General features: G+C 53.4%; 1 protein-coding gene across 4 annotated transcripts in view; it reads right to left on the minus strand.

Moving 5' to 3' along the window:
- The window catches only part of BCL11B (BAF chromatin remodeling complex subunit BCL11B), a 97,079-nt gene that overhangs the window by 42,945 nt on the left and 27,458 nt on the right, over positions 1-26,676 (minus strand). For 2 of the 4 annotated variants that reach the window (XM_030319936.2, XM_030319935.2), the window contains exon 3: positions 13,074-13,286. The exons of the other annotated variants lie outside the window; for them this stretch is intronic. In XM_030319936.2, the coding sequence (XP_030175796.1) occupies positions 13,074-13,286 (213 nt within the window). The remainder of the gene's footprint in view (positions 1-13,073; positions 13,287-26,676) is intronic. 4 annotated transcript variants of the gene reach the window in all.

Below are 26,676 nucleotides of genomic sequence, written 5' to 3' on the forward strand. Positions count from 1 at the left end.
AAAGACTTTCTGAAAACTCAAATGCACACAGACCCTAAAGTGGGGGGGGGGGGGGGGAGAGGACAGGGGGACGGGCCAAGGGACGCAAGGTAAGAATGCCCATGCCGTGGGTAGGACGGGATGAAAACGGCCTCCCCGGAAACCAGAGATGTCGGGAGGCGGGACTCGGCCACAAGGGGAAAAGCCACGTGGATGCTGGAATATTTCCACCCAGGGAAATGGCAATGATGATGACTGTGATAGTAATAATTATAGTTATAATGACAGCAAAAACGTTAGAGTAATACCTGCCGCCATTCGCCACCTTCATACACCAGCCGCTGCTGAAGGTGGTAGAAGGTAACTGGGAGAGGTTTTCAAGTCTAATAGTGCAGTTAAGGGTTCTGAAGTCAGGCTGCCTCAGTTTCCACACCTGTAAAACGGGGGCGGCAGTGCCTTCCTTGCAGAGGCCGGGTGAGGGGTGCTGAGGGTGAAGCCCACGCTAAATGGCTAGCCGGCTGCTACCCGTCCCACCAAGCTGCCACCACCTCGTTTCACAGACCAGGAAACCGATGTCCTAAAGGCCAGGTCACTCGCCAAGGTCAAAGAGCTGGTACATGTCAGAGCGGGGATTTCAAACTGGCCATCTGGATCCAAAGCCCGTGGTCCTCACGCACGCCCTCCTGGGTGGGTCACACCAGCATGGCCACGTCTTCTAGCACTGTGAACAGTGGGTCCTGTCTGAGGCTGGGGCAGGCTCGGGGATGCGGCCTCCCCTGGAAGGGAGTGAGAAGACAAATTCACCCCCAGAGAGATTCGCCCTCAAAGCCTCTCACAGCAAGCCTCGGTACTGAAACACGATCGCACTCCACGATCCGGGGAGAATTACAAAGTTCAGGAAGGAAAATAATCCAAGTGCTTCCATCATAAACACCCTGCATTGGGCGAGGAGGGGAGGTGACCCTTGCTGTGCCACTAAGTGCCCCGCCACCACACACATGCATGCACACGCACACCATACCTGCTCGTCTACACTCACGTGTACGCATGAAAACACATACGCGTGAGTGTGTATATGCGTGTACCCACACACGCGCTCACACGTGCACATTTATGAACACGTGCATGCATACACACACGTTCACATACCCGCCAACGTACGTGCACACACCCACACGCTCACATATACACACACACTACACACGTATACGCACAGGCACACACACAGAGACACTCACACATAAACACACAAGCACACAGGGCCTTTTATTACGGGGTCTGTGCCAGGCCCAAGGACACTGGCAGAGGCAATGGGAAAAACCAGGGAGAAAATTACATGAGGCAATGTTTGGCTCCAAATAAAAAAGCCATGGAATGTTTTCCCTCAAGTCTTGGGTATTTTCTTACAGGCCCACTCAGACCCGGATCAAGCAAGAGCGGCAGATCAGGTCAGCCTTGCCCACAAGGAACCCCTGACCACCCCGACCCCCATGGCGAGCCAGCTGCAATCCTCCTGATGCTAACAGCCCCTGGCCCGGTGGGGCTGGGACGGGACATCCCAGGCAACCGGCACCCACGGAGGCCACAGTCCATCTGCTCGTGGACCATCTCCCCATCAAATACATGCTCAGCAATCCGGGGCCGGGACTGGGTCCTGACCCTCTGACTCCCCCCGCCACACACACACCCCACCCCCGCCCCTGCTCTGCAAGCCTCTGCAGCCTGGCTGGGTGACATCACACTCCAGTGGGCTCCAAGCTGCTCTTCCTGAAAAGATGCACGTCTTAGAAGATGCAGACTAAAAATACTCCTGGCTTCTCAGAGCCAGTTTACAAAAATAATTATATTTTCTTAAAAAAAAAATAGATTATAGGCAAGTATGTGTCCAGCTATTTTTAGTTCCTATTCAGCTCTGCTAATTTTTTCTCATAATAATCACTGCAGACTTTTTTTTAAAGCCACCCCCCCCCCTTGTTAATAATTGTGTTCTGATCTGGCACAGGGACAGGACTCGGGGTGGGGGGAGGGGTACACAACCTTCTATAAAACATGGAAGTCTGAGTTTTGCCCAAAGGTGGCAGCATCTGAAAATCACCACATTCCTGGGGGCAAGGTGGCTATCTCACTGAAGACCGGCTCCAGGCTCAACCCAGTACATCTCTGTCGCATATGCCTGAATCGGTCCCAAAACCTGGTTGTTCACAAGGGACACCAAAATGGGGTTCCTGCCCTGAAGGGGCTTACAATCCAGCAAGGGGTATGTTGTGGGTTGAAGAGTGCCCTCCCCAACAAGATGTCCATAACCAAATCCCTGGAATCTGTGACCGTGATCTCACTGGGAAGAAGGATCATTGCAGGTGTAATTAAGTTCCAGATTTGAGATAAGATCGCCGTGGATTATCCGGGTGAGCTCTAAGTGTAATGACAACTGTTCTTTTAGTTTTAATTGTCCAGGAGAGGAGAAGACAGGCCCCAAGGATGAGGCCATGACCACAGCAGCAGAGCTACAGGATGTGGTCACAGCCAAGGAACGCCGGGAGCCACAGAAGCTAGAGGAGACCAGGAACTGATCCTCTCCTGGAGCCTCCAGAGGGAGCAAAGACCTTCCAACACCTTGAGTTTGGACTTGTGGCCAGCAAAACTGCGAGGTGACAAATTTCTGTTGTTGGAAGCCACCTCGCCTGTGGTCATTAGCTACCGTAGCCCTAGGAACTAATACAGGGCAACAGAAACCACAGCCTTACATAATAATCATCACTGAGCCCCAGAATCACTTCCCCCAGCCCCCTTGCACAAAGGACCCGAGGCCACCCCATCACAGAGGCAGACCCAGGCAGACATCCTACAGTGCAACTCAGGGGGCCGCCCTTCCCATTCCTCCCAGCCCAGCTGGGGAAGCAAGGCTGGCATGATGATACCCAAGAGATGGGGACCCAGAGAGGCTCGCAGAGGGGCACGGTGGGACCCAGGACACCAGCAGGCTCTCCCTTGCTCCCAGGTGTCCCCACTCTAAAGTGTGCGGCTCTTCCTGCTACACCGAACCCAAACCAACACCCTGAGGACACAGCAGAAAGGAAAGTGAAAACTGTCCACTTGCAGAATTTTCTTCCCCGAACTCTCAAGCTTAGCAAAATGTTTAGCTGACTGCTAAAAATCAGCAGCCTGGGAGACAGGCCGTCCCTGGGAAGAAGCACTTAGAAGAAAAATAAGAGACCCTTACCCCAGGGTGAGAGACCCTCAAAGGAAACATCCTGGGGGACGTGGCCCGGCACGACAGCCACAAGCGCCACGTCTGAGCTCAGCAAGAGCCGGCCGCATTCCAGACCCTCCCGTTTTACCATGTAACTTGGGCCAGTTGTTGTCCACACCCGAGTCTCGGGGGCGGGGGGGGGGGGGGGGGGGGGGGGGGGGGGGGTGGGTATCAGGTGAAAAGTGTAGAAACCAGGACTCTAGAGCACTGCTGAGGCGGAACGTGAAATACTGCCACCTTCAGAAAACAGGTGGGCAGCTCCTCAGTAAGTAGAACTGAACACAGAATGACCACACGGTCCAGCGATTCCACTTCCACGTGCACAGAAGCACCCTTCGCCACAGCCAAAAACAAGCATCCCTTGCAGGACGAATGAACAAACGCAACGCGGCGTAGCCACACGAGGCAATATCATTCGTCCGGCAATTCTGGGGCGCCTGGGTGGCTCGGTCGGTTAAGCGTCCAACTCTTGATTTGGGTTCAGGTCATGATCTCACGGTTCGTGAGCTCGAGCCCCGTGTCGGGCTCTGCACTGATGGTACAGAGCCTGCTTGGGACTCTCTCTGTCTCTGCCCCTTGCTCACTCACACGTGCTTGCTCTCTCTCAAAGTAAATATCTTTTTTTTTTTTAAGGAAGGCAATTCTGACCTGTGCTACAACATGCACGAACCCTGAGAACATCGTGCTGAGTGAAATACACCAGTCATAGAAGGAGAAACATTGTCTGATTCCCCTTCCATGGGATACTCACAAACGTCAAACTCGTAGAGACAGAAAGTAGAATGTGGGACGGGAGAAGTGGGGGAGTTAGCTTTCAATGGGGACGGAGTTTAGTTTGGGAGAACAGAAGTTCTGGAGCTGGGCGGGGGCGGGGGTGTAGCACTGGAACACACAACAACGTGAATATACTTCATGTCGCAGAGCCATACGCTTAAAAAACGACTAAAAGGAATACTTGTGTACGCTTTACCACAGATTACAAAAAAAAAAAAAAAAAAAAAAAAAAAAGATGCAGCAGACATATCTTCACACCCTTGTGAGAAAGAATCGGCGGAGAGGACACTTACAGAGCCACGGTGGGCCCACAAGCAGTGGCTCCTTCTGCTATCAGATCGAGACTAAAATGAGAGGCACCTGGGTGGCTCAGTCGGTTGAGGGTCCGACGCTTGATTTCGGCTCAGGTCATGATCTCAGGGTTCATGAGTTCAAGCCCCACGTCGGGCTCTGCACTGATGGTGCGGAACCCGCTTGGGGACCTCTCTCTGCCCCTTCCCAGCTCAAGATCGCTCTCTCTCTCTCTCTCTCCCTCTCTCTCAAAATAAATAAACTTTCTAAAAGAAGACTAAAATGAGGCACTTGTTAACAAAGCACACGCCAAGTCCAGAAAGGGTGCATCAGGAGGCACGGGCTAAATACAGCTCTCAGGGCCAACGTGTGCATCCAGGGGCCCCTCCCATCAGCCATTCCCTACCTCCTATTAACAAAGGCATGGATTAAAAATGTCTGGATTTACGAAAAGATTCCAAATGCCCCTGTCTCTGCAGGTAGTGACTCCATTTCTGCGTTAACCTCTTCCAAGAAGTCCCAAGTCCTCTGACCCCTTCGGCTGAAGTCTTCGGCCTGAAGTACAGGCGTTCTTATTACCCAGGGCTCCGGCCAGTCCTCCAGCACTCCAGGATAATTTCATTAGTTCACGCCTCTCCCTCTGGGGCTCCCACTCACACCTGCCAGGTAGCAGGCCAGCAGGAGGGTGGTCTGGGAGCCAGAGAGCAAGGACAGGAGCAGGCTGTGTCCCCTAGACCCAAGGAGACCTGGGTTCAAATCCCACGTCCACTGCCGACCTGCTGTGCAATTTCGGGCACATTCTACCACCTCCCCGGCCTGTCTCCTCACCTGCAAACTACAGAATAGGCTGCCTCCTGGGAAAGGTGCTGGGAAGCTTGAAATGTCTAGGAAGGCCCTGCCGAGGGCCTGACACGCAGTGAGGGCCCAGAAATGGTAACCCGACCATAACCGGGTGGCCCCACTGCCAAATGTAAGAAAGACCCTGCAGGGCTGACGTTCCCACGCCCACTGACCACACACCACGGTCACACGCCCACCCCCAAGGAGGGGCCTGAAGAGGTCAGCAGGTGGCACTTCTCCTCAGGTGTGATGGCAGGCTGTGTGCGAAATCCCACCCCGAGGGACCCCTGCCCACCAAGGGTTTCTCCCCACAGATTTTTGGATTAAACCGGCCAGCCTTGATTATGTTTGGATAAACTATATTTCACGGCTTAGACTATTTGGGTTTGATTGTGAAATATGTACAGCACACAGCCCCTCCACCTTGCCTGGCCCTCGGGTTTAAAAAGTCAAGCACAGTTTGTTCCCCTCCACCAAGAAAAAAGAAAAAAAAAAAGACAACACCTCGAGCTTTAAGGACGACACAAGTCTGTTTCTCTCCGGTGAAGAAAAACTGCTTCTAGGGGACTGTGTACCAAAAATGAGGCGGTAACTAACAGCATTCTGTGTCTCCTCTTTTCTCTCACAGACACGAACACGACCCCTCCTGGGGCCTGGCCGTCTACCAGCATCTCCGGGGCACCTACAGGACCACAGCCACCCGGGCACTGGAAACCCAGAGATGCGGAGTCACACGGACCTGATAGAGGCTTCAATGAGGCCACCTGCCGGCTCCCAGACCCCCAGCCAGACCCCAGAAACCCAATTTGAGGGCGAGGACATGAGAAAAAATTTTACCCATGCCCCAGGCCTCAACCTTCCCTCTGGTGGCCTGAGGGTTGGTTACTCTGTGTGCCTAGCAGTCACTCACAGCTCAGACCTCTCGGGGGCAGCCAGAGCTGGAGGGGGCTCTCTGGGTCAGCAGGACCCCTCCCAGCTGACACCCACATCCACATTTGTCACTGGGCACCCGCTGGAAGAAGCTGCCTGGCCTCCAGCCTCACCTTCCCCATCAGGAAAATCCCAGAAGGTCTGCAGGGACCTCCCTGCTCCTGTAAGCCTGGTCCTTTCAGTTTTCTTCAGCAGAGAAAGGGTATCCCAGAGCACGTGGTTCACGTTCATCGTGAACCCCGACCACCGTGGCAAGACCCCCAACTGCGCTCATTCCCGGACCCCCACGCCCTGACCCCCACGCCCTGCCCCCGATCAGGCAGCAGCACGGCCGTTGAATGAAGGGAGACCTTGGGGATGCTCCCAGGCCCATGTTCAAATGTGGTCTGCTCTCCCACCTCGAGCTGCATTCCCACTGCCCCTTTTTGAGCCACTGTGCACCCCAACGGGAAACAGGAGGGGAGAGCTACAATCTGGGAGCCCCACGGTCCTCATGAGCAAAAGGAGAGGGGGGCTGCCTCTTCTTAGGGGCGTTAGGAGGATGGGGTGGCCTGAGCAAAGTTTGCCAAGTGACCAGGATGGTGCTGGCACACAGTAGGCCCGGTGGGAAACACTGGCAAGTCACAGGAGCAGGGCCAACGGTAATCTCCCAGGCAGCAAGCACACTTGCAAAGAAACGGCAGCCACGTGGGCATCGGGCACGGGGCACCCGAGGGTTCTCGACAGCCCGGCGGCCTCCTTCTTGTCCCTCCCCTCTCCCCTTGCCTCTGCTTCTGCACACGCTGGTGCTCAGCCGTGGCCACCCCAACACAGTGGCCACGCGGTGGAGCCTCCAGATGATGAGCAGGTACTCCCAGTGGCTCCGTTTCACAGGGAAGGAAACTGAGACCCAGCCCAGGGTCACATATCCCCACCCAGGCACCTTGAGAACAAGGACGGAGCACGGTCCCACAGGGCCCACGGCTCTCCGCACGGTACGCGTCCGCAGTGACATTTCGTTTCAAGCACCAATCGGCATCACAGAGCCCTGAGAAGGGGTGCAGAAGCCAGGGATCAGAGCACAACCACAGAACGTCTCAAGCCTAGGGCACACGGAGGCGTGTTCCAACCGCAGATGGCAACACTGAGGGCCCAAGAAGCTGAACGTTCAGGGCTCCTCGGAGCAAAAACTCTGCCGCCGACTCACATCGTCCGTTTCACGCGGCTTCAGCTGGACGGTGACCCCCTCCCCGGTTTGCAGTCTAAACTCAAGGAGGTAACAGGGCCTAGCGGGCAGAGCATCAAGGACCCAGAGCTCGTGTCACACGCAGCCTGTGCCCCGGTGACCCACCCAGATGATGAAGGCGTTCGACGGGGTGATCTCTTGCGACCCCTGGTCCTAGGTCAGCAGCCAGGAACTCAAGCCTCAGGTCTGCCGAGGCGAACCCACGTCTGGACTACTCCACTCCACGTGGAGGGCCCCAGCCTCCTCGGCCACTTTCGGATGCCCTTTAAGGCCGCAGAATGTGGCCACGTGCTCTGAGATGTCTGATGTCGGTGGCCAGTGCTGGTTCCTCACATCCACTGACTGCTTTAAGGCGCTGCATCCAGTGCCGCATTAAAAATTAATTACACATGCTATTTTATTGCCAGTGCATAATGTAATGAGCACCAGCTGTGCTAAACAGCCAAACTCCTTTTTAAGACAGCTATAAAAAAAAAGAAGAAAGAAAGAAAAGAAAAAGAAAGGAAGAAAGAAAGAAAGAGAAAGAAAGAAAGAAACTGCACTTCCAAATGCCTCTCCTGTCAGAGCAGGAAAACAGCAACATCTTGTACGGATTTGAACAGAATTCTTTGATTTAGCTCTGCCTTCAGAACGTCCGAAGGGCCGGCTCAGAGTGAAATGGAATCTGGCGTGGCTGCAGCGGTCTCCTCTCCGGGACGCTGCTGGGACCCCTTTTATCCGAGGACAGTCATGCCGGTAGGTGCCCCTGCCTCAGTCCCGCCCCCCTCCCCCACTAGACAGCACTGCGCTCTGTCTGGTCCCTGGAGACCCAGCGCCTTTGGATCCCATAGGTGTCGGGGCAGACGTGACTTCCCGGATAGAGGGCTTTTCTGGGGTGCTCCCAGGCCCTGCTGCCCTCTGCCCCCCTCCCTCCATCCCCAGCTCTCCGTGGCTTCTCCTGGTACCTCCCCCAGTCACGAAAGGAGGCATCTGGGCTCTAAAGACAGGGTCCAGGGCAGCCTCTGCAGCGGCGTGATCCCAAGAGGCAGGAGGACACCACAACAGAACGCGGAACAGGCATGCAAGAATCACTCATGGGTTGTAAATGCTGGACCACCGGCCCCCTCGGCAAGGTAGACATCGCAAGGCGTACAGATGACTCTTTAAATTTTTAATGACTCCCCTGCGAGCCCTTTTTCTGCAGCGAGCCAGCCCCCACTGACACTGGGACCCGGTTAGCCCAGGCAGACTCACAGCAGATGCAACTTTGCAAAGGAAATCGCAAGAGCACGTCGCGAACCTTCCCCAGACGGAGTGCTTCTGTCCACACGCGTTCCCCCAACACTCACTTCTCTTCTTCACCCCCATACTCACCCCTCCCTCCAGAGTCTCCAGGGAGGCCCTCATGCCCTACTGGGGCGCCCCTGCACCCCCTGCACCAGGAGAGAGGCGGTGAGCCGGTGGGGGCCTGGCTGGTGCCGCCACCTCGGTCGGCATCACCCTCTGGCTTCCCACTGATCCTCCGGTGTTAATCAAACCCAGTCCAGAATGAAACTACAGCGTGCTTCTTGTTCTGGTATAAAATGTGCAAAGCACAGACCATATCATTAACATAAAACTTCCAGAAATAAGGCCACTTTCCAGACAGACTGTATTAATTGCATCAAGCTTCCACAGCTAGGGTGGTCTAGTCCGCAGTGTCCCATTGGATGGCTCCGGTTATAAAAACCAACACAAATGAACACTGGGATATAATTGAAGGAGGACACGATACCGTCTACTGTTAAACCCTACTATTTACTTACAGGTATTCTTTTATCTTTATTGTCCCTTTAACCCGTGCCAAGAAACCCCAGATTAGTTAAATAACACAGCAAGCACAATTTCAGTAGAAAAGTAAATTGAATTTAACTTTACAAGATTGCCCTGTGATTTCAGCATCTACTAATGGCTGCAACTGACTCCTTCTATTAAATCCAAACACTTCCACTCCCGTGAGACCTTGAACTTCACCAAGCGCGTGTATCAATCACTGCGGCTGATGACCATTTGTGGCTTTTAAATATGCAATGACGTTTCTCGGCTCCCTGTCTACCTCACGATGCTGGTACATGATCTGAGCCAGCCAAGAGGCTGAAGGCCTCTAAGAGTGGAACCTGGAGGTCCAGCTTGAAGTAAAACTCCACACGAGGGACACGTAATGACGTGGTGTTGTAAAACCCGTTCTGCTCGAGCATGAATCAGAACTTCCACAGGGCTTACTCAGCGTGAGGCACTGGGCTCGGCACCTGGCATATATGACCTCATTCGATCCTGAAAACAATCTTGCAAGGCATGTACTATCATTACCCCCAATTTATAGGTGAGGAAACTGAGGAGCGAGGAGGGAAATGACTCGCCCAAGGTCACAAAGCCATAAAGGGCAGCAGCCTTCACGCAGGCAGTGGATACATTCTAATGACTGCCTGCCACTCTTAGAAACCTCAGAAAGGGGAAAGGTTCAGGGGAGCCAAAGCCCAGAGGTTTTCAAACTGTTCTCTGAACACCCCACCCCTGCCCTGGGAACCTTAACCAAGTCACATGCCCAATCATCCACAGCAGCCTGTAACTGAAACTACAATGATCAGTATCATCTGTTTTAGAAGTCAAACGTGGAGTCTCATTTTTAAACGTCATGTAAATAGATGATATGATACCTAGGTAAGCGTATATAGGCATATATATTTTTTTATTACAGAAGAGGAAACAGGCCCAGAGAGGGAGACTGGCTTATTCAAGGTTACCGGCCAGGTGGCGCAAAGGCCAGGACCACAGGCCGAGGTTCCGGACGCCACGGGCGCACCCTGGAGTGGTTCCTACATGAAATTTCTTGGGGGAGAAACTTCAGTTTCCAGGAATGCCCAGACTCAAAGCCCCCCCACTATTTCAGCAGAGTCAAAAAGCAACAAAGAGCCCAAATCCCTTCTCCCCACCGTGACCATCAGGAGGTCTGGGGTTGGGGTCCTGGGAGGCGGGGCTGTCTGGGACACTAGCAGCCAGAGAGATACACAAACACACAAACCTGTGTGGCTTTCTCCCCCATAAAATCACATCCTTCTATAAATAACTCTGAACGCATTCACGGGCATGCAATTAACCTGTGTGAAACACGGTTACTCCGGGGTTTTCCGTATTAATTTGAAGAGATAGGTTCAGTGCATCCTGATCTGAAAAGAGACAAAACAAAGTGAGGACGGTGGCCCCTCTCCGTCTTTTCAGAGGACTGCTTCTTCCTAACGGGTTACTGTGGATTTAATGACTGCATTCCAACTACTAATTAAATAGGCACTAAAAACACTTCAGCAAACAGCCCAGTGCCAGGGACAGAAGCCACCAAGGGACAAAAACCCTTGGAGCAGGATATTTTCAGGTATTGAAACTGATCAGAAAGGATGGGGGGAACAACCCGGAGCAGACTAATGAACGGGGACCCGACAGGGAACGAAGACGGTCCTGGAAATCACAGCCTAGCTAGCACCAGAGGCCGAGAACAAGCCTCTGAAGAGGGTCAGGAAGGGGGGGTCCCAGAGACCCCAGGAACAGAGCTCACCCTGCCTCACTCTCCTCCCTGAGCACCGACATCAATTTGGGGGCTGCTCACGGACTCTAAGCCTTCAGAGTATCAAGCTCTAAAACCCAAGAAGGCCTCTAAGCCAGCAGAGCCAACACGAAAGATGAAGCAGGTTCTGGACGATCAGCCAGGGTCAAATCCCACCCCTGCCCTCCCATCCCCTTCAAAGCGAACTCTCTGCGGGACCCTGATCCCGCTCTCCCCATCTCCACTCATGCAAGCTGCCAGAGGCCAGGGGTCCACCGTGCCTGACTCCTTGGCTTGCCCAGTGCCACAAACTAGGTGCCCAAGAAAGGGCTTTTCGTGTAAGAATGAATGAATGGATGTGAGCTATCAGACCTCCACATCTCTGAGCCTCATGTCTTCATCTGTAAAGTGGGGAGAGTGACGTCCTAAGGTTCCTATGAGAACTGAATCCAAGAAGGCACACGAAAGGCCCAGCGCACTGGCTACACAGCAGGCCCTCCACACACGGTCCCTAGAAGGAAGTGGGCGGTAGGGCGGCTGCGGGCGAGCATGTGAGCCCATCCAGTGCGAACACCCCTGGATGCAGGCAGGGGCACGAGGCTCCGTGGGAAGAGGGTGACCTGGGTGGGAGGCATCCCGAAGACAGCCACTCAGCCTCCCCGAACCTCTGCTTCCCCATCTGCAAAATGGGGATGTAACAGCTCCCGCTCAGCACAGCGGCAGCTTCTAAGCAGAGCCAGAGCCAACAGAGGGTTAAGCAAAGCCCCGGGTGCACCTCTGCCGGGGAAATCATGTTTCTGTACCGCAGACCTTGACCGAGTCTAGTCATAAACACTCAGGCTGATCTTTGATAGCGCGACCCCCCGCGTGGCTGCAGGGGCTGCAGCACTAATTACAGGAAGCCACGAGAGCAGGGCAACCGCCCAGACGAAGCAGGCATCCCTCGCTCAGCAAGCAGGGATCACAGCACGGACCTACAGAGCTGGGACGGGAGCCCCAATCCCCCAGGGGCACTAGGGTGGCCGCGAGCAGGGAGCTGGCTTCTTTGCCAGTGGTGCCGACCCCTTCCCGGACATGTTTAGTCTTCGCTTTGTGACTTCCAGGTATAAGCCCACCAGACATCGGAGCGGGAGCTGCTGAAGGCTGCAGGCCACCTGACCAGCAGGAAGGCCTAGGGACTTCTGGCCCCTGCAGCCAGGGCCACCTGGCTCCACCACGGACAGTCCCTCCAGACAGTTTCAATTAAAGCACAATCTGTCCGGTAACAATCGTTTTCCTTTCTCTACCCAAATCAAGGGAAAGCCTGTAAGACGCCTGGGGACAAAGCTGAGACAAACTGAATCTGCCCCAGCTCTGCACCCACCCTTCTCCTTTCCTGGCCCCTGCCTGGAAACCAGGCCTCAGGGCCCTCACCACCACCTGTGTCTATGTCAGCATCCTGGCACCAGGCCCTGACCAGGAGAGGAGGGGGCGGGAGGCCTCGGCCTGCCATTTCCAGGGACCCTGGGCCACAGCACGAGTGCGGGTCGTGTTCGGGAAGGGAGATGGGGAGGGTGATGGAAAACAGGTCTTTCCGCTGTGCTGACCCCCCGTCTGCCCATCTGAATACTGGGCAGCCGCAAAGACCTGCAGAGAGGCGCACAGTAGGCGTGTGCACAGCCCCACCCCACAGGAACCCCACAAGGCTTCACCCCCTCCCACCGCCACAGCTGAAGGGCTCCTTCGGAGTGACTCTTCTGTCTCAGAGTTAATGGGCAACACATTCTGGCAAAGAGAAACTCCAGCGATGGACACAGGCAGCCAGGGAGGGAATCTTCTCCCAGCGCTGCCTTCGGGGAGGGGGGCAGCGACTGGGGTGGGGGAGAGGGGATGGCCGTGGCGGGGGCAGAAGAAAACCTCAGATGTTAAGCGTTATCCAATTAAGGTTTAGCTAAACAGCCCAAAGAGATGAAATCTGGAAGCTGAAGGAATGCATTCTGGGAGTGAGACCCTCGCAAAGGGCGGAGGCGTCCAGGGACCTCCTAAGTGATGGGGACAGGGGCACCAGTGTGCAGTTCCGCTGACGTCCTTCACCACTTCCCCGGTGCCCCACTGGGGTGGGACCACACATCCTCCCTGGGTCCCCACCTTGCCCGGCCCACCTGGGAGAGGCAGCGGCCGGCCCTGCCCAGGGCACACCCCGCCACCCCTGGGAGCCCGCCCCCCCCGCCACCGCGGCCGTCTGTTACCTGACAACTGACACTGGCATCCAAAGGGAGCCTCCGTCTGACCCTCACCCTGAGTCCCGTCACCCGAGACCGGGCGTGCGCTGCAGCACGGCAGGGGGAAGCAGGGCGGCGGGGCGCCCAGGGTGCGCAGAGGTGGAGTGATCACGGATGAGTGAGGGTGGGAGGAGGCAGCTATGGGGGCCGTCGCTGGCAGCTGGGCAGGCCTGCACGGCCCTGGAGAAAAAACAATAAAAAAGACTGGTCAGTCGGGCCCTGGACCATACAAGGGACCCGGGGTGCGGGACAGGGGCCCGGGGCAGAGGGCTGCAGGCCACCCTTCCAGAGTGGGAGGCCCCGGGGTGCCAGGCTTCCCTGCAGGGAAGGCACCTGGGCACAGGCTGGGGGAGCGGGTAAGAGGCCATGGGAAGTGGGGGGTGAGGGGTGAGGGGGTCCTACTTCCACAGCTGCCAGGTTGGGCCGTCTTGGGACCAGACTCCCATCCCTGGGTGGGCGGGGGCAAAAGAAGCTGTCAGGGCCCCTGTACCCAGGAAGACCCCCCACCCGCCATGTGGGGGCTTCTAGAGTGTTCTGGATCTGGCTTCCTTTGGGGATTCGTTCCCAGAAATCTGGGCCACCCCCCCTCTGGAAGAGCTGGGAAGTGCCAAGCCACCACCGTTGGCCCTATCAGGACGGGCTGTGTGTTCAGGCCTCGAACACCTCAGTCTACCTCTGAGCACCTGGGCACCAGTTAGCCTGCGGCCTGGCGGACGGCCAGCTGGTGTCTCTCTCCAGCCCAGCGTCCTCTTTAGCAACTTGAGCAGGAAGCACACGGCACACAAGCCCCCAGGCTTTTCGAGAGGCTTTGAACGCTCCCCCACCCCAGGAAACCCCGGGCACTGCCCACCACCCCTCTTAACACCTCAGCCCTGGCTGGGACGTCTCCGCCCCCCCCCCCGCCCCCCAGTCTAACAGCCACGACACAGGGCCAGGAGCTTGGCTTGCCTCCGCCCAGCCCCACAGCTCGCAGGCTCCCCAGCAAGGCCTGCGTTTGATTTGGCCGTTTATCTTAAATGGCTAAGAGACCACCAGGGCAAAAGTCTGTGTGAAGCCCTTGCCAAAACCACAAGTGAAGAAGCCCAAATTCCCCGGGTAAATAATTGAGCAGGGAAGCATCAGGGAGACAAAAAGAAAACATCAACGAGATGAGGGGCAGCTGGGCCCCGGGCCAGCTCTGCCAAGGAGGCCACCCGAGGCCGCTCACCACCCCGCACGGATCTGCAGGGTGGAGGTCTGCCCACTTTGTGGCCCCCACAAGGGATTCCCCCATCCAGGAGAACCACGGGACCCTGCAAGCCCACTTCGAGCCAGGATCCTGTCAGTCCTCATCCTGAGTGAGCTTCCCAACACATCCACGGGGCAGGGCTTGGGAGACCCACTGCGCAGACCAGGAAGCCGGTGACGTGACCACAGAAAACTGTAGATGCCAGCAGCCACCCCCGCCAAACCCTGGCCGCCCGGCTCCGGGAACCAGAACTCTTTAGCTACAGCACCTGCCTCTACAAAACGTGTGCTATCCAGGGCTGGGGGCCTCGGGACCCCTGAGAAGCCCTGCAAATGTCCTGCCAAGAAGCCAAAGCCACGTGGGCTCCCCTGGGCCAATGAGGACCTCGGATGAGGCTAAGCTCGGGACCCGGGGTGTTGCTGAGCCCGGGACGGTCCCAGGAGGGCACGGCCAATGACCCCACACAGTTCCAGCCACACATTCGGTGCAAGCCCCCAAGTAAAGTAGGCACCTAAGGCCAGCGTCACCTGCCTCCTCCCAGAAGCCTGCCCTGGCCAGTCCTTGCCTAAACCCCCACCCCAGCACTGGACACTGCACATTCGGCCCTGTCCTCGTCAGTCTGGCTTCGCCCCACGGAAGGCTCCCGACACGGCTTTGTGCAGAGCACCTACCACAGCAGGCAGTCCACCACCAATACGTCACTCAGCAGGGAAAACTGTCCCCGTCCCAGAGGGGGTGCTGGAGCTCCGGGAATTCTGGGACTTGAACCCAGTTGCATCTCCAAAGGCCGGATATGTCCCGCCAGCCCTCGGGCTACAGCTGGGGTGGAGTGACCGGGGTGCCCTGGGATGCTGAGAAGAAGGGCCGCGTGGAGCAGAGGGAAGCTGGAGGGTCCCTGGGCTCAGTAAGGCCACGGGAGGCTGAAAAAGAGCAAACCCAGGCCTCCAGGCTCTGGGTGAAGCGGTGACACAGCCACCACCATTTACCATGGCTAAGAAAGAGTGACAGGAGTGTCCGGGGCCTGATGACTGTCTTCCCAAGCGGTGACGGAGCAGGACCTGGGTCTCCAAGGTTGCGAGGAAGGGTCAAAGGGCAGGTCCAGCCACAAACCTCTCCTTCTGGAAGGGCCAGGCTTAGGCCAGGGCCTGTAAAGGCAAAGTCGTCCCCCAACTCAGGTAGCAGTGAGGGCCGTGCTGCCCCTTGGAGGGGCTTCCAAAAGCCTCCTTAAGAATTCCAACCTGAGGACCACCTGCTCTAGGGGCTGGCTCAGCGGAGGCAGGGAGAGGACAGCAAGAGCGAGTGGCTTCTAACCCTAAGCTGCCCACAGAGGACACTCCAGGTGCTCTCCAAGGACCTCCGACCTGGGGGGATCCCCCTCACCCGGAGCAACTTAAACCTGGAGCTCAGTCCAAAGGTGGATACTCCAGAAAACCTCTTCTGAAGCTAGAGCAAAAGCGGAAGGTGACCCCGAAAGCCACCCATTGTGTGATAGTCAATGTCCACAGTAGGCAAATCCATAGAGACAGAATGTAGACAAGAGGTTGCCAGTGGCTGGGGGCAGGGGCATGAAGGCTGGTGGGAACGGGGTTTCCACTGGGGGTGATGAACGGTTCCGGAATTAGTGGTGGTGATGGTCGCACAACGCCGCGAATATACTCAAAATCACCAACTTAGAATCGTTCAACTGGCGAAGTCCAAGGCGAGGACTGTCTCTGGCCTCAGCAGGCCTCCCAGGCCACCTCCCAGCCCTCACCGGTCCTCGAGGAAGAAGTGTGTGCATTCAGAAGAGCAGACAGGAAATTGAGAATGCACCAGACAGAGCACTTGAGGCAACACGCTGGCAACACAGAGGAAGCCCGGAGCTCAGAAGCAGCCTTGGAGCAGAGGGAGCAGAGGCGTGGGTCCAATCCCCTCTGCCATTTCCTGGCCACGTGACCTGGGGCGAGTCACCTTCTCGGGGGCCCTGCCTCTAAAGGAAGGTCAGGACAAGCCTGGCCAGAGCCTGGCTTCTAGCGAACACTCACTGGATAAACAGCTACTATGGTCCATTTATTTTCCACTCTGGAACTTTTCCTGCTCCCTGTGGGTCTTCCCACAGCCTGGCTGGGAATGCCTGCCGGGTGCTCTCCTGGCTCTGGAAAGCACCCGCAGAGCCCTGCAAGACACTCTTTTACAAACGATTCTAGGTGGGTTCCCCCTCTGGGATTGGAACAGCACCGAGGTATGTGGCACAGGGACACCAAGACGCCATGTCAGCTTTATTCAGGATCCAGGTGGCTTAAAAATAAAGCCCTGGCTGGCTCCATTCCTTGTCATGGAAGTTCACTTTCATTAGGGAAAGAAAAGAAAAAAAAAAAAACAACGAATACACGTATCATAGTATTTAGGGCCAGCGACCCCCACCCTCACAAATGAAGAAATGGAGGCTCACAGAGGTTAGAATGTTGCTCTAGAGGCCCCAAAAGGCCCAAAAATAAGATCCCTAAAAACGTTTCTTAGGCTCCAAATCAGGATGTAAGGGCAGTTTGCAAGGCATCCTTTCCGTGGGGGTCTGGAACCTGCCGCGCTCTCTCCTAGAGGAGCCCTGCAGATAGATGGTCCTGCTTGGTACTCACACATGCGCACTACCCCGCGAGCACGCCCACACCCACCGGTATGTAGACACAAAAAAACGCGCCCGGAAAAGCCCGAGCCTGGTCGTGAGGGGAGCGAGCACCTTTCCCAGTGCTGAATCCTCGGGCGCCCCTCCCACGCGGAGGGTTCCAGATTCCCAGCGAGCGCCGGGCGCTCGGGAAGACGCGGTGCAGGAGACGTGTATTTTTCTCCCTACTGGTGCTTTTCAATTGATACATTTTTTAAGCCAAGAACTCCTACTGATAGCGCAAAAATGAGTCATAGATCAAGGAGGGAGACAGACAGGGAGCGAGCGCTGGTGAGTGAGGGCCACTAGCAAGGAAACCTGACAATCCCCGCGCCCCCTCCCCCCCATGCCAAGACATTAATTCTCACAAGTCGGAGAAAATTACTATGCATGAATGCAAAAAGCATGATCAGGAGTAATTAACATGGCTTCATATGCAAATTTTATTAATGCAGAAGTACAAAGTCATTATGCAAATGAAACTTACGTCAACTCTCTTGACAAATATTCATCTCTGAGGCTCAAGTTTCTCCCTTTTTATTTATTTATTTAATTCCCCCCCCCCCTTTTTTTCCTGGGTTCTTTTTTTTTTTAAGAGGGGGTGCGGGGGTAGTGCTGGTGACCGCTTCAGCAGCAGCAAGCCATGAGGGCTGTTTGACAAGTTTGCAAAGTTGTTTTTCAACCAGAGAAATTTATTCTTGCATTGTTGATTTTTTTTTGTACAAGACAGCTCATAGGAGAAGAGGAAAAAATTAAAAAAAAAAATTAAAAAAATTAAAAAAAAAAAAAAAAAAAGCTCTGGGCAGCAGGCAGCCAATCAAAACGCCAGAGCCTGTAATGAGGGCGATTGATGGCTGTTTGGCTTTTACTGCAGGGTAATGAACTAGAATCCAGTCTGAGGAGGGGGGAAAATATGAATATTCATGAGACTGTGCTCCTGCCTTTGATGATTAAAGAAATTTTTAATATTCAAATAAGCGCTTGCCAAGTGATTAACAAAGAACATGCACGCAGAAATATGGAAATGTGAGCCGGGAAAGATTTGAGAGGCGAAGAGACTGCTGGAAAGGCAGCCCCAAATTTCATAAACAAGATCGGCAGATAACCCAACTTGCACGCGGGCAAATAAAAACATTTCTTTCGGATCGCTTAAATATTTTGCCAGCTACTTTGTCTTAAGGATGATCAAAATGCTATGTATGGGGGGGGGGGGGCGCGGGGAGAGAGACCGAGGAACCGAGAAACCGAGTAAAGTCAAATGCACTGCTCGCATGTAAGAAACATCCCAATTCTAGCCCCCCTCCCCCCAACACCGACGGGAAATCAGGACTCTTTTTCCGGTTTGCTAGACAGAGAGGATGGAGGGAAGCCAGCTCAGGCTTGAAAACCCAATGCTTGAGGTTCAGGCCTGACTGTTTTGGGGCACCCACCGCCAACAGTGATGGGGCCTGGGTTGGCACATCAGGACGGGTGGTCATGAGTTGCTTCTAGGCTGGCCCAAAGGCCCGAGAGGGTGGATGGTGAGATCTAGAGAGCTGAGGGGCTCCCCTGGAATCGGACCCTGGTCAAAACACATAAACAAGGTGGTCACAGGGAATAAACGGAGGCACGTCTTGGGAAGTTGCAAGGACTCAGCCTTCCCACGGGGCCTGGCCTGGGCATCCTCAGAGCCACCGAGGGAAGAGCCCCACCGATGGCGTGCAGGCTTCATTAGCTGTGCGCTAGGGCCGCTGGCTCATATTTTAACAGCTCCACCATGGGTTCACATTGAAGCACATAATAACAGTATTAGCTGGTAAAATGATCCTGCAGTTAAAATACATCTAATTAGCAGCCGATGACATCCATTTTGGCAATTTCCTATTTGAAAGAAGTGGAGCACCACCTTAAATGAGACAGGCAATGGCTACTCACCCCACAAGACCCAGCCTTCCCACCATTTGTCTCTCTCAGCTCTCTTTTTTTTTGGGGGGGGGGACTAAGACAGCAGGAAGAGAGAAGGATTCTAAGCAGCCTTCTTTGTTACTCAATTTCAGAGCTACACCAGTTGGGGGGGGGGGCGGGGCACTCAGAAAATAAATTCCCTCACTCCACAGGTATCATTTAATGTCTTTTTCTTCATTTTTAACCACCAAGGGCTGGTAACCAGCAAACGCTAGAACTTGCTTTTTCATTTCGTTATAAAATACATCATCATCATCATCATCATCATGAACAACAAAGCAGAAAGGGAATCCAAGCATTTACGTGAACGCCATGTAAGTCACCATGAAAACCCACAAATGTCAGGACAGGTCCCCAAGTCAGGCCAAGAGAGCAGGCTGTGTGTGCAGCCCGGCTCAGCTCAGTGCACCAGAGCATTTGGGGGATCGAGAAATTCTCTGCGTGGAGCTGAGGCCACCAAGTCCCCACCTCCCACTTTTGGATCCTCCTTCTAAGTCAGGCCAACTCTGAGTGCCCATCACGGGTCTCTGGTCCTTGCTGCAACGGCTTTGAGTTCGGGGGTGCACGTGTTAGCGTCCTTTATAAGACAAGCAACAGAAAGGGGAAATGAGGTCTCACAGGGTTTGCACAGCTGTGTTTAAAGACATCCTTCAGGGCCATCACATGGGGGCCATAAAAACAAAGCTCCAATGGGAGCTGGGCCTTTACTCTGGCTTCCTGCTAAAAACGGCAGCCCTTTCACATGGCTGGGAGGGTGGGGATTCCTTCCCGTGCAGGTGAGAGGGCCTGCCTGGTTTCCCGAAGGCCTAGAGAGGGCTCCTGCGGGTGCCAGGCAGCGGGGAGCGGTGGGCTTGCCAAGGGCCTCCAAGAACATCTCTGGGCTTGAGGCCAGTCCAAGTGCCATTTCCCCAGTGACCATCCAGAGACCCCTACATGCCCTCATGGCCCTCGTGGACATCAGGGCGCCGAGAAGGCTGGGCCACCGAGCGGAAGCAAGAAGCAAATCCCTTCCAGCACCCTGAGACAGGCCACCTTCCGCCTCACGCCTCCCCCTTCGCGCACTCCTGAGATCTGTCACAGTGAATCACCGCTTCAACTATTTTCGCTCCCCAGCATGCTGAACATTTAATGCATCCCTGAAAAGGGAGAGGCAAGGCAAAGCAACGACCGTGCCCTTCGACAACACTTCCACCAAGGTTTGGAAAGGGAAGGTCGTCCCCGGCCACTGCATCCTGCAGTCAGAAGCAGGCACACACGCCCACCCCATCGCCGGGTCCAAAAGCACCTGTTTCAATGGCCACCGACCCCAATTTCCTCAAGATGCAAGAAGCCGAAACACTCTGGGGCAACGCCCTGGGCCAAGGATCTGTAAGGGTTACATCACAAATTTCAAAACCTTCTATGGCCCTTCCAAAAGGCCCGGTAAAGTAGCACAGGAAATGTCAGGTGCTACTCGGGAGGAAGGATGTGTCTGAATCGTATTCTGCCAACTCTTCAGGGTAAACTGACCAAGTGCTCGGGGCTGACCACTCCACCCCCAAGTGGACAGCTGCCAGGGAAAACGTACAGCTTCAACTCTTCTGCTCGTCATTCAGGGAAATCCCTAGAGCCCTCTCAGCTGCTGGAATGCAAATAAACCGCCATCATTTGTCCTCTGGCCGGGATGCTGAGGCCTCTGAACCACGGCTTTGAGACGCACACAGAAAAACAGACAGGAGTCCTCTCGGGTGACCTCAGCAGTCAGGGTCCACCAGATCGGGGCCCACGCTCCTGGAATGGGCAGGCCTGGGCACAACAGAAGGTGAAACCAGATGTTTCACCCGTTAGAAAAATGTGCATATGCACATCTAGTAAAGAGATGATACATATATGCATATACACACATACATGCATATATCAGCAACGTAGGCCACGTTCAAATGTCTCCATGCATACCGGGGAATCCACAGAGGCCAAGGACAAAGAGGAGTTGACAGATTCTCTGAATCTCACCATTAAAAACAGCTGGTCAGTACCCAGCAGAGAAATTTGCCCCTTTTCCCCAGATTCAGACTTTCTGATCAGAGGCTGGGTAGCTGCTTCAGTCTTCCAGTTTCTGCCCTGGACTGCGATTTACCCAAGATCCTTCAGTAATGTCCTATTACGTTACACTAGGAGCCATTAACAGTACATCACGCACACCTTCCCAAAGCACTCCTGGAGACAAAGCGCATCCTATGAACTGAAGTAAAAAGCTGGATAAGTCATCTGGATTCCAAACATCTAGAATTTGGACTTGGGGTCAGGATCCCATGCCCCTTTCCCAGATGCGCACTTTGTGGCCAGACTCCAATGATAGCCTTGGCCAGGCATCTCTTAGGCATGTCCCTCCCCATGAACACTCCCCGTGGAGTGCATTAGTTTAGAGTTGGTGGGGGGACAGGGAGGGACCTCAGTCAAGACAGAAGCCACATGTCACAGGAGGGAAATACACCACGAGATGACTCTTCAAGATTTGGTGCCTACAGTGAGTTTTAAACTAAGGACACTCTCCCCGCCCCCCCCCCCCCATCAGCATCCACTGTGCCTGACATCTGAGGAATGACCTGGAAACACTGAATCCTGACACTTGTTAAAAAGCTGGTCCTCGGGGCGCCTGGGTGGCGCAGTCGGTTAAGCGTCTGACTTCAGCCAGGTCACGATCTCGCGGTATGTGAGTTCGAGCCCCGCGTCGGGCTCTGTGCTGACAGCTCAGAGCCTAGAGCCTGTTTCAGATTCTGTGTCTCCCTCTCTCTCTGCCCCTCCCCCGTTCATGCTCTGTCTCTCTCTGTCCCAAAAATAAATAAACGTTGAAAAAAAAATTAAAAAAAAAAAAAAAAAGCTGGTCCTCTACAGAACATGTTTAAAAACTGGTGAGTTCAAAAAGTTGTTGCGGTTTGCAGGCCCCACCAACTCCCAACACTGGCTTTGGCTCAGCCCCCACGCGCAGAGAACACGATGTAGTAAATAGAAGGGGGAGGTCTGAACTCTGAGCATCCCACAGAATCGAGAATGAAAACAACTCAGCACAGCCAATAAAAAAGCACATCAAGAAAACAGAGTGCCCAGAAAGGAGGTTACTGCAAGGACTCCAAGCCAGAGGCAGCCAGGAAAAGGGACAGCAGTCCCAGGTACAGACGGAGTCGTGGATTTGAGGACTGTTGAGAGCATCATCAACCTTTATTAAGACTGGACTCTAAAATCCCTACCTGCACAGTAAGGGAATGTGCAACCATGAGGGCCAGCAGGGTTTCTTGTTTTAGAGGGAAAGAAATTGAACTTGGTGAGTAGGTGGGGAAGGAAGGAAGGAAGGAAGGGGAAGAAAGGAAGGAGAAGAAAGGAAGGGAGGGTGGGAGGGAAAGAAGGAGGGATGGAAGGAAGGAGGGGAAGAAGGAGGAGGAGGAGGAGTAAGAAGGGAAGGATGAAAAAAGAAAGGAAAATAGGAGGAAAGAAAGAACAAATTGTAGAAAAGGAGTCACTGCTATAGTTTAAATGCATTTGTTGGTTTCACTTACATGTGTGAGAATTACGTGCAACCATCTCTACCATCAATAAAAAAATCCAGCTCTCCCCTGCCTTTTGCTGTTGACGGAGTCTTTTGTTTTTCTCTCCTTTTTCATTCTTCTTACCTCCTACTAATGGACATAGAGAATACTGAGGCGCGCTGCTTTGCATCCCGTAAGAACAAAATCTTTCTGTGGCCTCTTTATGTTTCCAAGCCAAGTCTGAAATGTCACTGCCTAAAACATTGAGCAGGCCTGTAATTACTTTCAACAAAGTAGCTCCTTTAAACGGAGTTTTCTGCATGTAGACGGCATGTAATATACATATTGTGAGCCTTCCTTTCAGCATGGGTAGCATTTGACGGCTACAATCACAAATTTTCTTCTAAGGGAGCAGGCTGACAGCCACCTTCTTCCTTGTTTTTTGACGTGAAATCCATTTTCTTCTCCTGACACACTGACGGTGATATGCAGTGTGTGCACAACAAAATTTGTAAAAATTAACACTTCGCGGGATTAATTGAATAAAGATTGTTAGCACATTAACACGGGGAACGCTGCTCCTTAGGCTTCAATCTAGCCACGCTCCCCGAGCCACTGCCAGTGTAACAGAGGTTTACAAGCAGCTGAGGTTTATGCCGCTATTTAATGTAATTAAAGAAACCGGTAGCACAGTCCTCCATGGAAATATCATTTCTATTGCAGGGTATTCCCATTAGAAATTGGGGGAAATCATAGCACGCGGACTTTGATTTTGTTGTAATTTTTTTTTTTTTTTTTTTTTTTCCCTTGGCTGTCTTTGAAACGGAGCCGATGTGCTGGGGCCTCAGACAGAACCCACTGCAGAAACCCAGCAAAGATTCCCGGATAAGACAAGCCTGGGGTAGGAGCGTTCAGCGTTGTCTTTTTTTTTTTTTTTTTTTTTTTTAATGGTTTTTGAAACTGCTCAAAAAAAAAAAAAATGTTGTTTTTTTTTTAATCTGTTGTCTCGGCTGCAATTCTCTGCCCAGCAAACAGCATATCATGACAATGACTTTTCAGATTACCCCCCGCCCCACCCCGCCCCCCCTGCAAAGGACAGGGTGGATAAAGATGCAGAAAAAGGGAGGGGTCTCCCTGGCCACTCTTCTATATAAACAATGATAGCTCCAGACCCGGATCAGGACTAGAATCTAACGGTAACCTCAGAGGAAGAGCACAGAGCAGGCACTGCTCAAGAAGGCCTCAGAAACGAAACACACACAACCAACCAGAAAAAAAGAAAAACAGAATCTTTACACCACATCATCCAAAATGGCAGAGAAAATGAAGTCTTGGGGCTGAAGGGAAGGGAGCCTGACTCAGCTCTCCAGGCCCTAAGCATCCTCTCCTATCTGAAGGCTGCCTCCTGCCCTTGGAGCCGCCAAGTGCAGACGAACGTGAGACCTGTCCTGCTCCACGCGTGTCCCTGTGCCACGGGGGTGACTGCATGGGATTTTTTTTTTCTTCCCCAAGTGCATTTTAATGCTCTTATGCTACATCCTAATTTCTTGGGGGGAGAAAAAAAACATCAGTGTCACTAAAAAAACGTCACTCTGTTTTGCAAAATCCAGCAGCTTCCTTGGCAGCAAGAAAGGCTGGCTGGCATTATCCCCTCATTTGACAAAACTACTATTTCTGGGCATGTGCTCAAAAACAGGTAGGAAGCAAACGCTGAGAAATAAGGAAGTAAAAACAGGCAACAGATTTTTCACTACCAAGAATGCCAAGCGTAAACACGGTTTATTTAGCTGTGTTTAACGTGCCTGTCCTCTATGCAACTAGGAGCCCACTTGGGTTGAAGGAAGGGTGGGGAGGAGGGGACAGGAAGAGGGAGCAGGGGACAACAGGGACAGAGAGAGGAGGCAGGCGGTTCTGTACGAGGACTTCCTAAACTGTTCGGTTCAGTTTTAGGAGAACAAGATTCTTCTGCCCCGAAATACGCGCATGTGTCAAAAGAAGGCAACACTAATATGCCAGTTAATTAACGAGCCGCCACTAACAAAGATACAAGACCCAGCTCCTGCAAACAATATTTACATGGGCGTCGCGCAATCTTCTTGCCCACTTCCCTGGTCTTTCTGCAAAGCCTTGGTCTGGGGGCTGGGACAGGCGCTGAGGCCCCTCAAGCTGGTGGGAGGGGGTTCTGAGCTTCGAAGTCCAGACACAGGGGAGAGGGGGTAAGTACCGCTGCCCTCCCTGCCCATCCTCACAGGGCCACGTGGAACTGAGCGAGATCTGTATTCAATTAAGGAGCACCAGACAGCTTCTGGCTCCTTGCCTGCACCAAAGCAGGCTACGGGTATCTGCTGTGCCCCCCACCCTACCCTGGCTCTAATGCTAGGGAACAAGGGCTCTATCAAGTCCCCGGTGGAGAAGGCAGAGTGCCACGCTGCCCCCCCCCCCAACCCCCAAACTCAAGCCTGGGGTTTGAGTCCTGCCGGGGTGAACCAACAAAATACATAAAGCAAGCATCTGTATTTTCTAACTGGTGAGACTAAACCAGAGGTTTTGGGCCCTGCCAGAGGTCCTTCCTTTTAAAAATCTAATTCAGGTTCCACTCAGCATTGGCTGGAAAAAAGGAACCAAGCCTCATCAAAAGATAAACAACAACCCAAAAGTAAGATGGAGACCCAAAAGGACAGTCAGGGCTCCCCGTTTCCCCAGTGAAGGTGCCATTTCAGAACAGCCAGCTGTGTGCTCTGGGAGCATAAATGCCTATTTTTGTTAGCTTTGAGAGGTGGTGGCCAAAAAAAAAAAAAAAAAAGGAGAATTTCCTCACCAGTCTGCACCGACTTCCTTCCTCCTCTGCACCTAACAAGACTGTGCACTTAAATGCTGCCTGCTGTATGCATTCCTCTGCACCCCCAAGTCTACACCCCCTCTGCCCAACCCCTGTCCTTCTGGGGCCACACTCCAAACGTCAGTAAAGATACCTCTTCTGGTATATTCAGGTCAAGAGTAACAGCTAACCCCACTCTCCGTGTTAAGATTCTGAATCACGTGACAGTCCCCAACAGGAACAAAGAGCTGGGGTGGCGTGTCAGTCCCCCAAAATGAATGGGAATCGGGGAGAAGTATTTCCTACTGGTATTAGGTTACTAAATTGAAAATTCAAGCCCTCCCCCTTAGACTCCCCCCTAAATCCCCTAATTCTTCCTCCTTGCATTGAAAATGACATGCTACACAAGTAGCTATTTGATTCCTTTCCCTTTTGCAAATTAGTCACCCTGCCCCCGTGGACTGAACAACATTAGAGTCTATACTTTTGCGATGTCTCTGAAATCAGCAATTACTTCACTCTCGCGGAATGGTTTGTTTTTGTATCTGGATACGGTGGCAGAAACATAATCAATTGGAGATCCCCATTTTATAGGTGAAGAAACTAAGACACGAACTGATCTGCCCGGGGCTGTTTAGGAACAAACACATCTGAGACTGTGTGAACATCCTGATTCCGGTGCTTCCACGAGTTCAGTGGCCCCTAACACTCCAGTGGCAACAAAAAGGGATCGAAAGGCTAACCGGGGCTCAGGTGCGCTGCTCCGGGAGGCCACGCTTCTAGAAAATCCTACACAGAAATCTCAATTTCTCAAATAAAACTGAAGATGTTTAACTGCATCTCCAAAGGAGGCCTCTGCGGGATCCCTCTAGATAACAATTCCATTGGTATTTCAACAGCATCAGGGCTGACAAAACCCCCCATTCCCAAGCAAATGTCCCACACATGGCTCCTGAATAAAGCAGGGCAAATCACCTGCACCTCGCAGACCGGGCTAGTGGCTTAGAGACCACAACACAAAGCAGCCCACCCCGTCATTCAGACACAAACTGGTGTGTGCCCTCAGAAGGCACGAGGGCACCCAGGCAGGGCTACAGAATCCTCTCTTCCAGGAGGATTCTAGACCAGAGAACTTCCGCTGCCCTGCCCCAAAGCTTAACCTAAAACTAGAGGGAGAAATCACCCATAATTTTTATCACTGTGGAGTCGTCAAAATAAAGAAGGCAGAGATAAGCTGGCTTCCTCCTCCTCCTCCGTGTAATAGCCATTAAGTCACCCAACCACACAGTTACCTGCCTTTCAAGCCCAACAGGAACAATTCCCCCCATAGGCACCTTCTTTCCAAAAATCCTAAAATGTATCACATCCCTCTAAAGGGACTGCAGAGACCTAGGATAGGGCCCCTCAAACACACACACATAATTAGTGTTTCATCT

This window comes from Lynx canadensis, chromosome B3 (genome assembly GCF_007474595.2).
Source record: "Lynx canadensis isolate LIC74 chromosome B3, mLynCan4.pri.v2, whole genome shotgun sequence".
Classification (NCBI taxonomy): Eukaryota; Metazoa; Chordata; class Mammalia; order Carnivora; family Felidae; genus Lynx; species Lynx canadensis.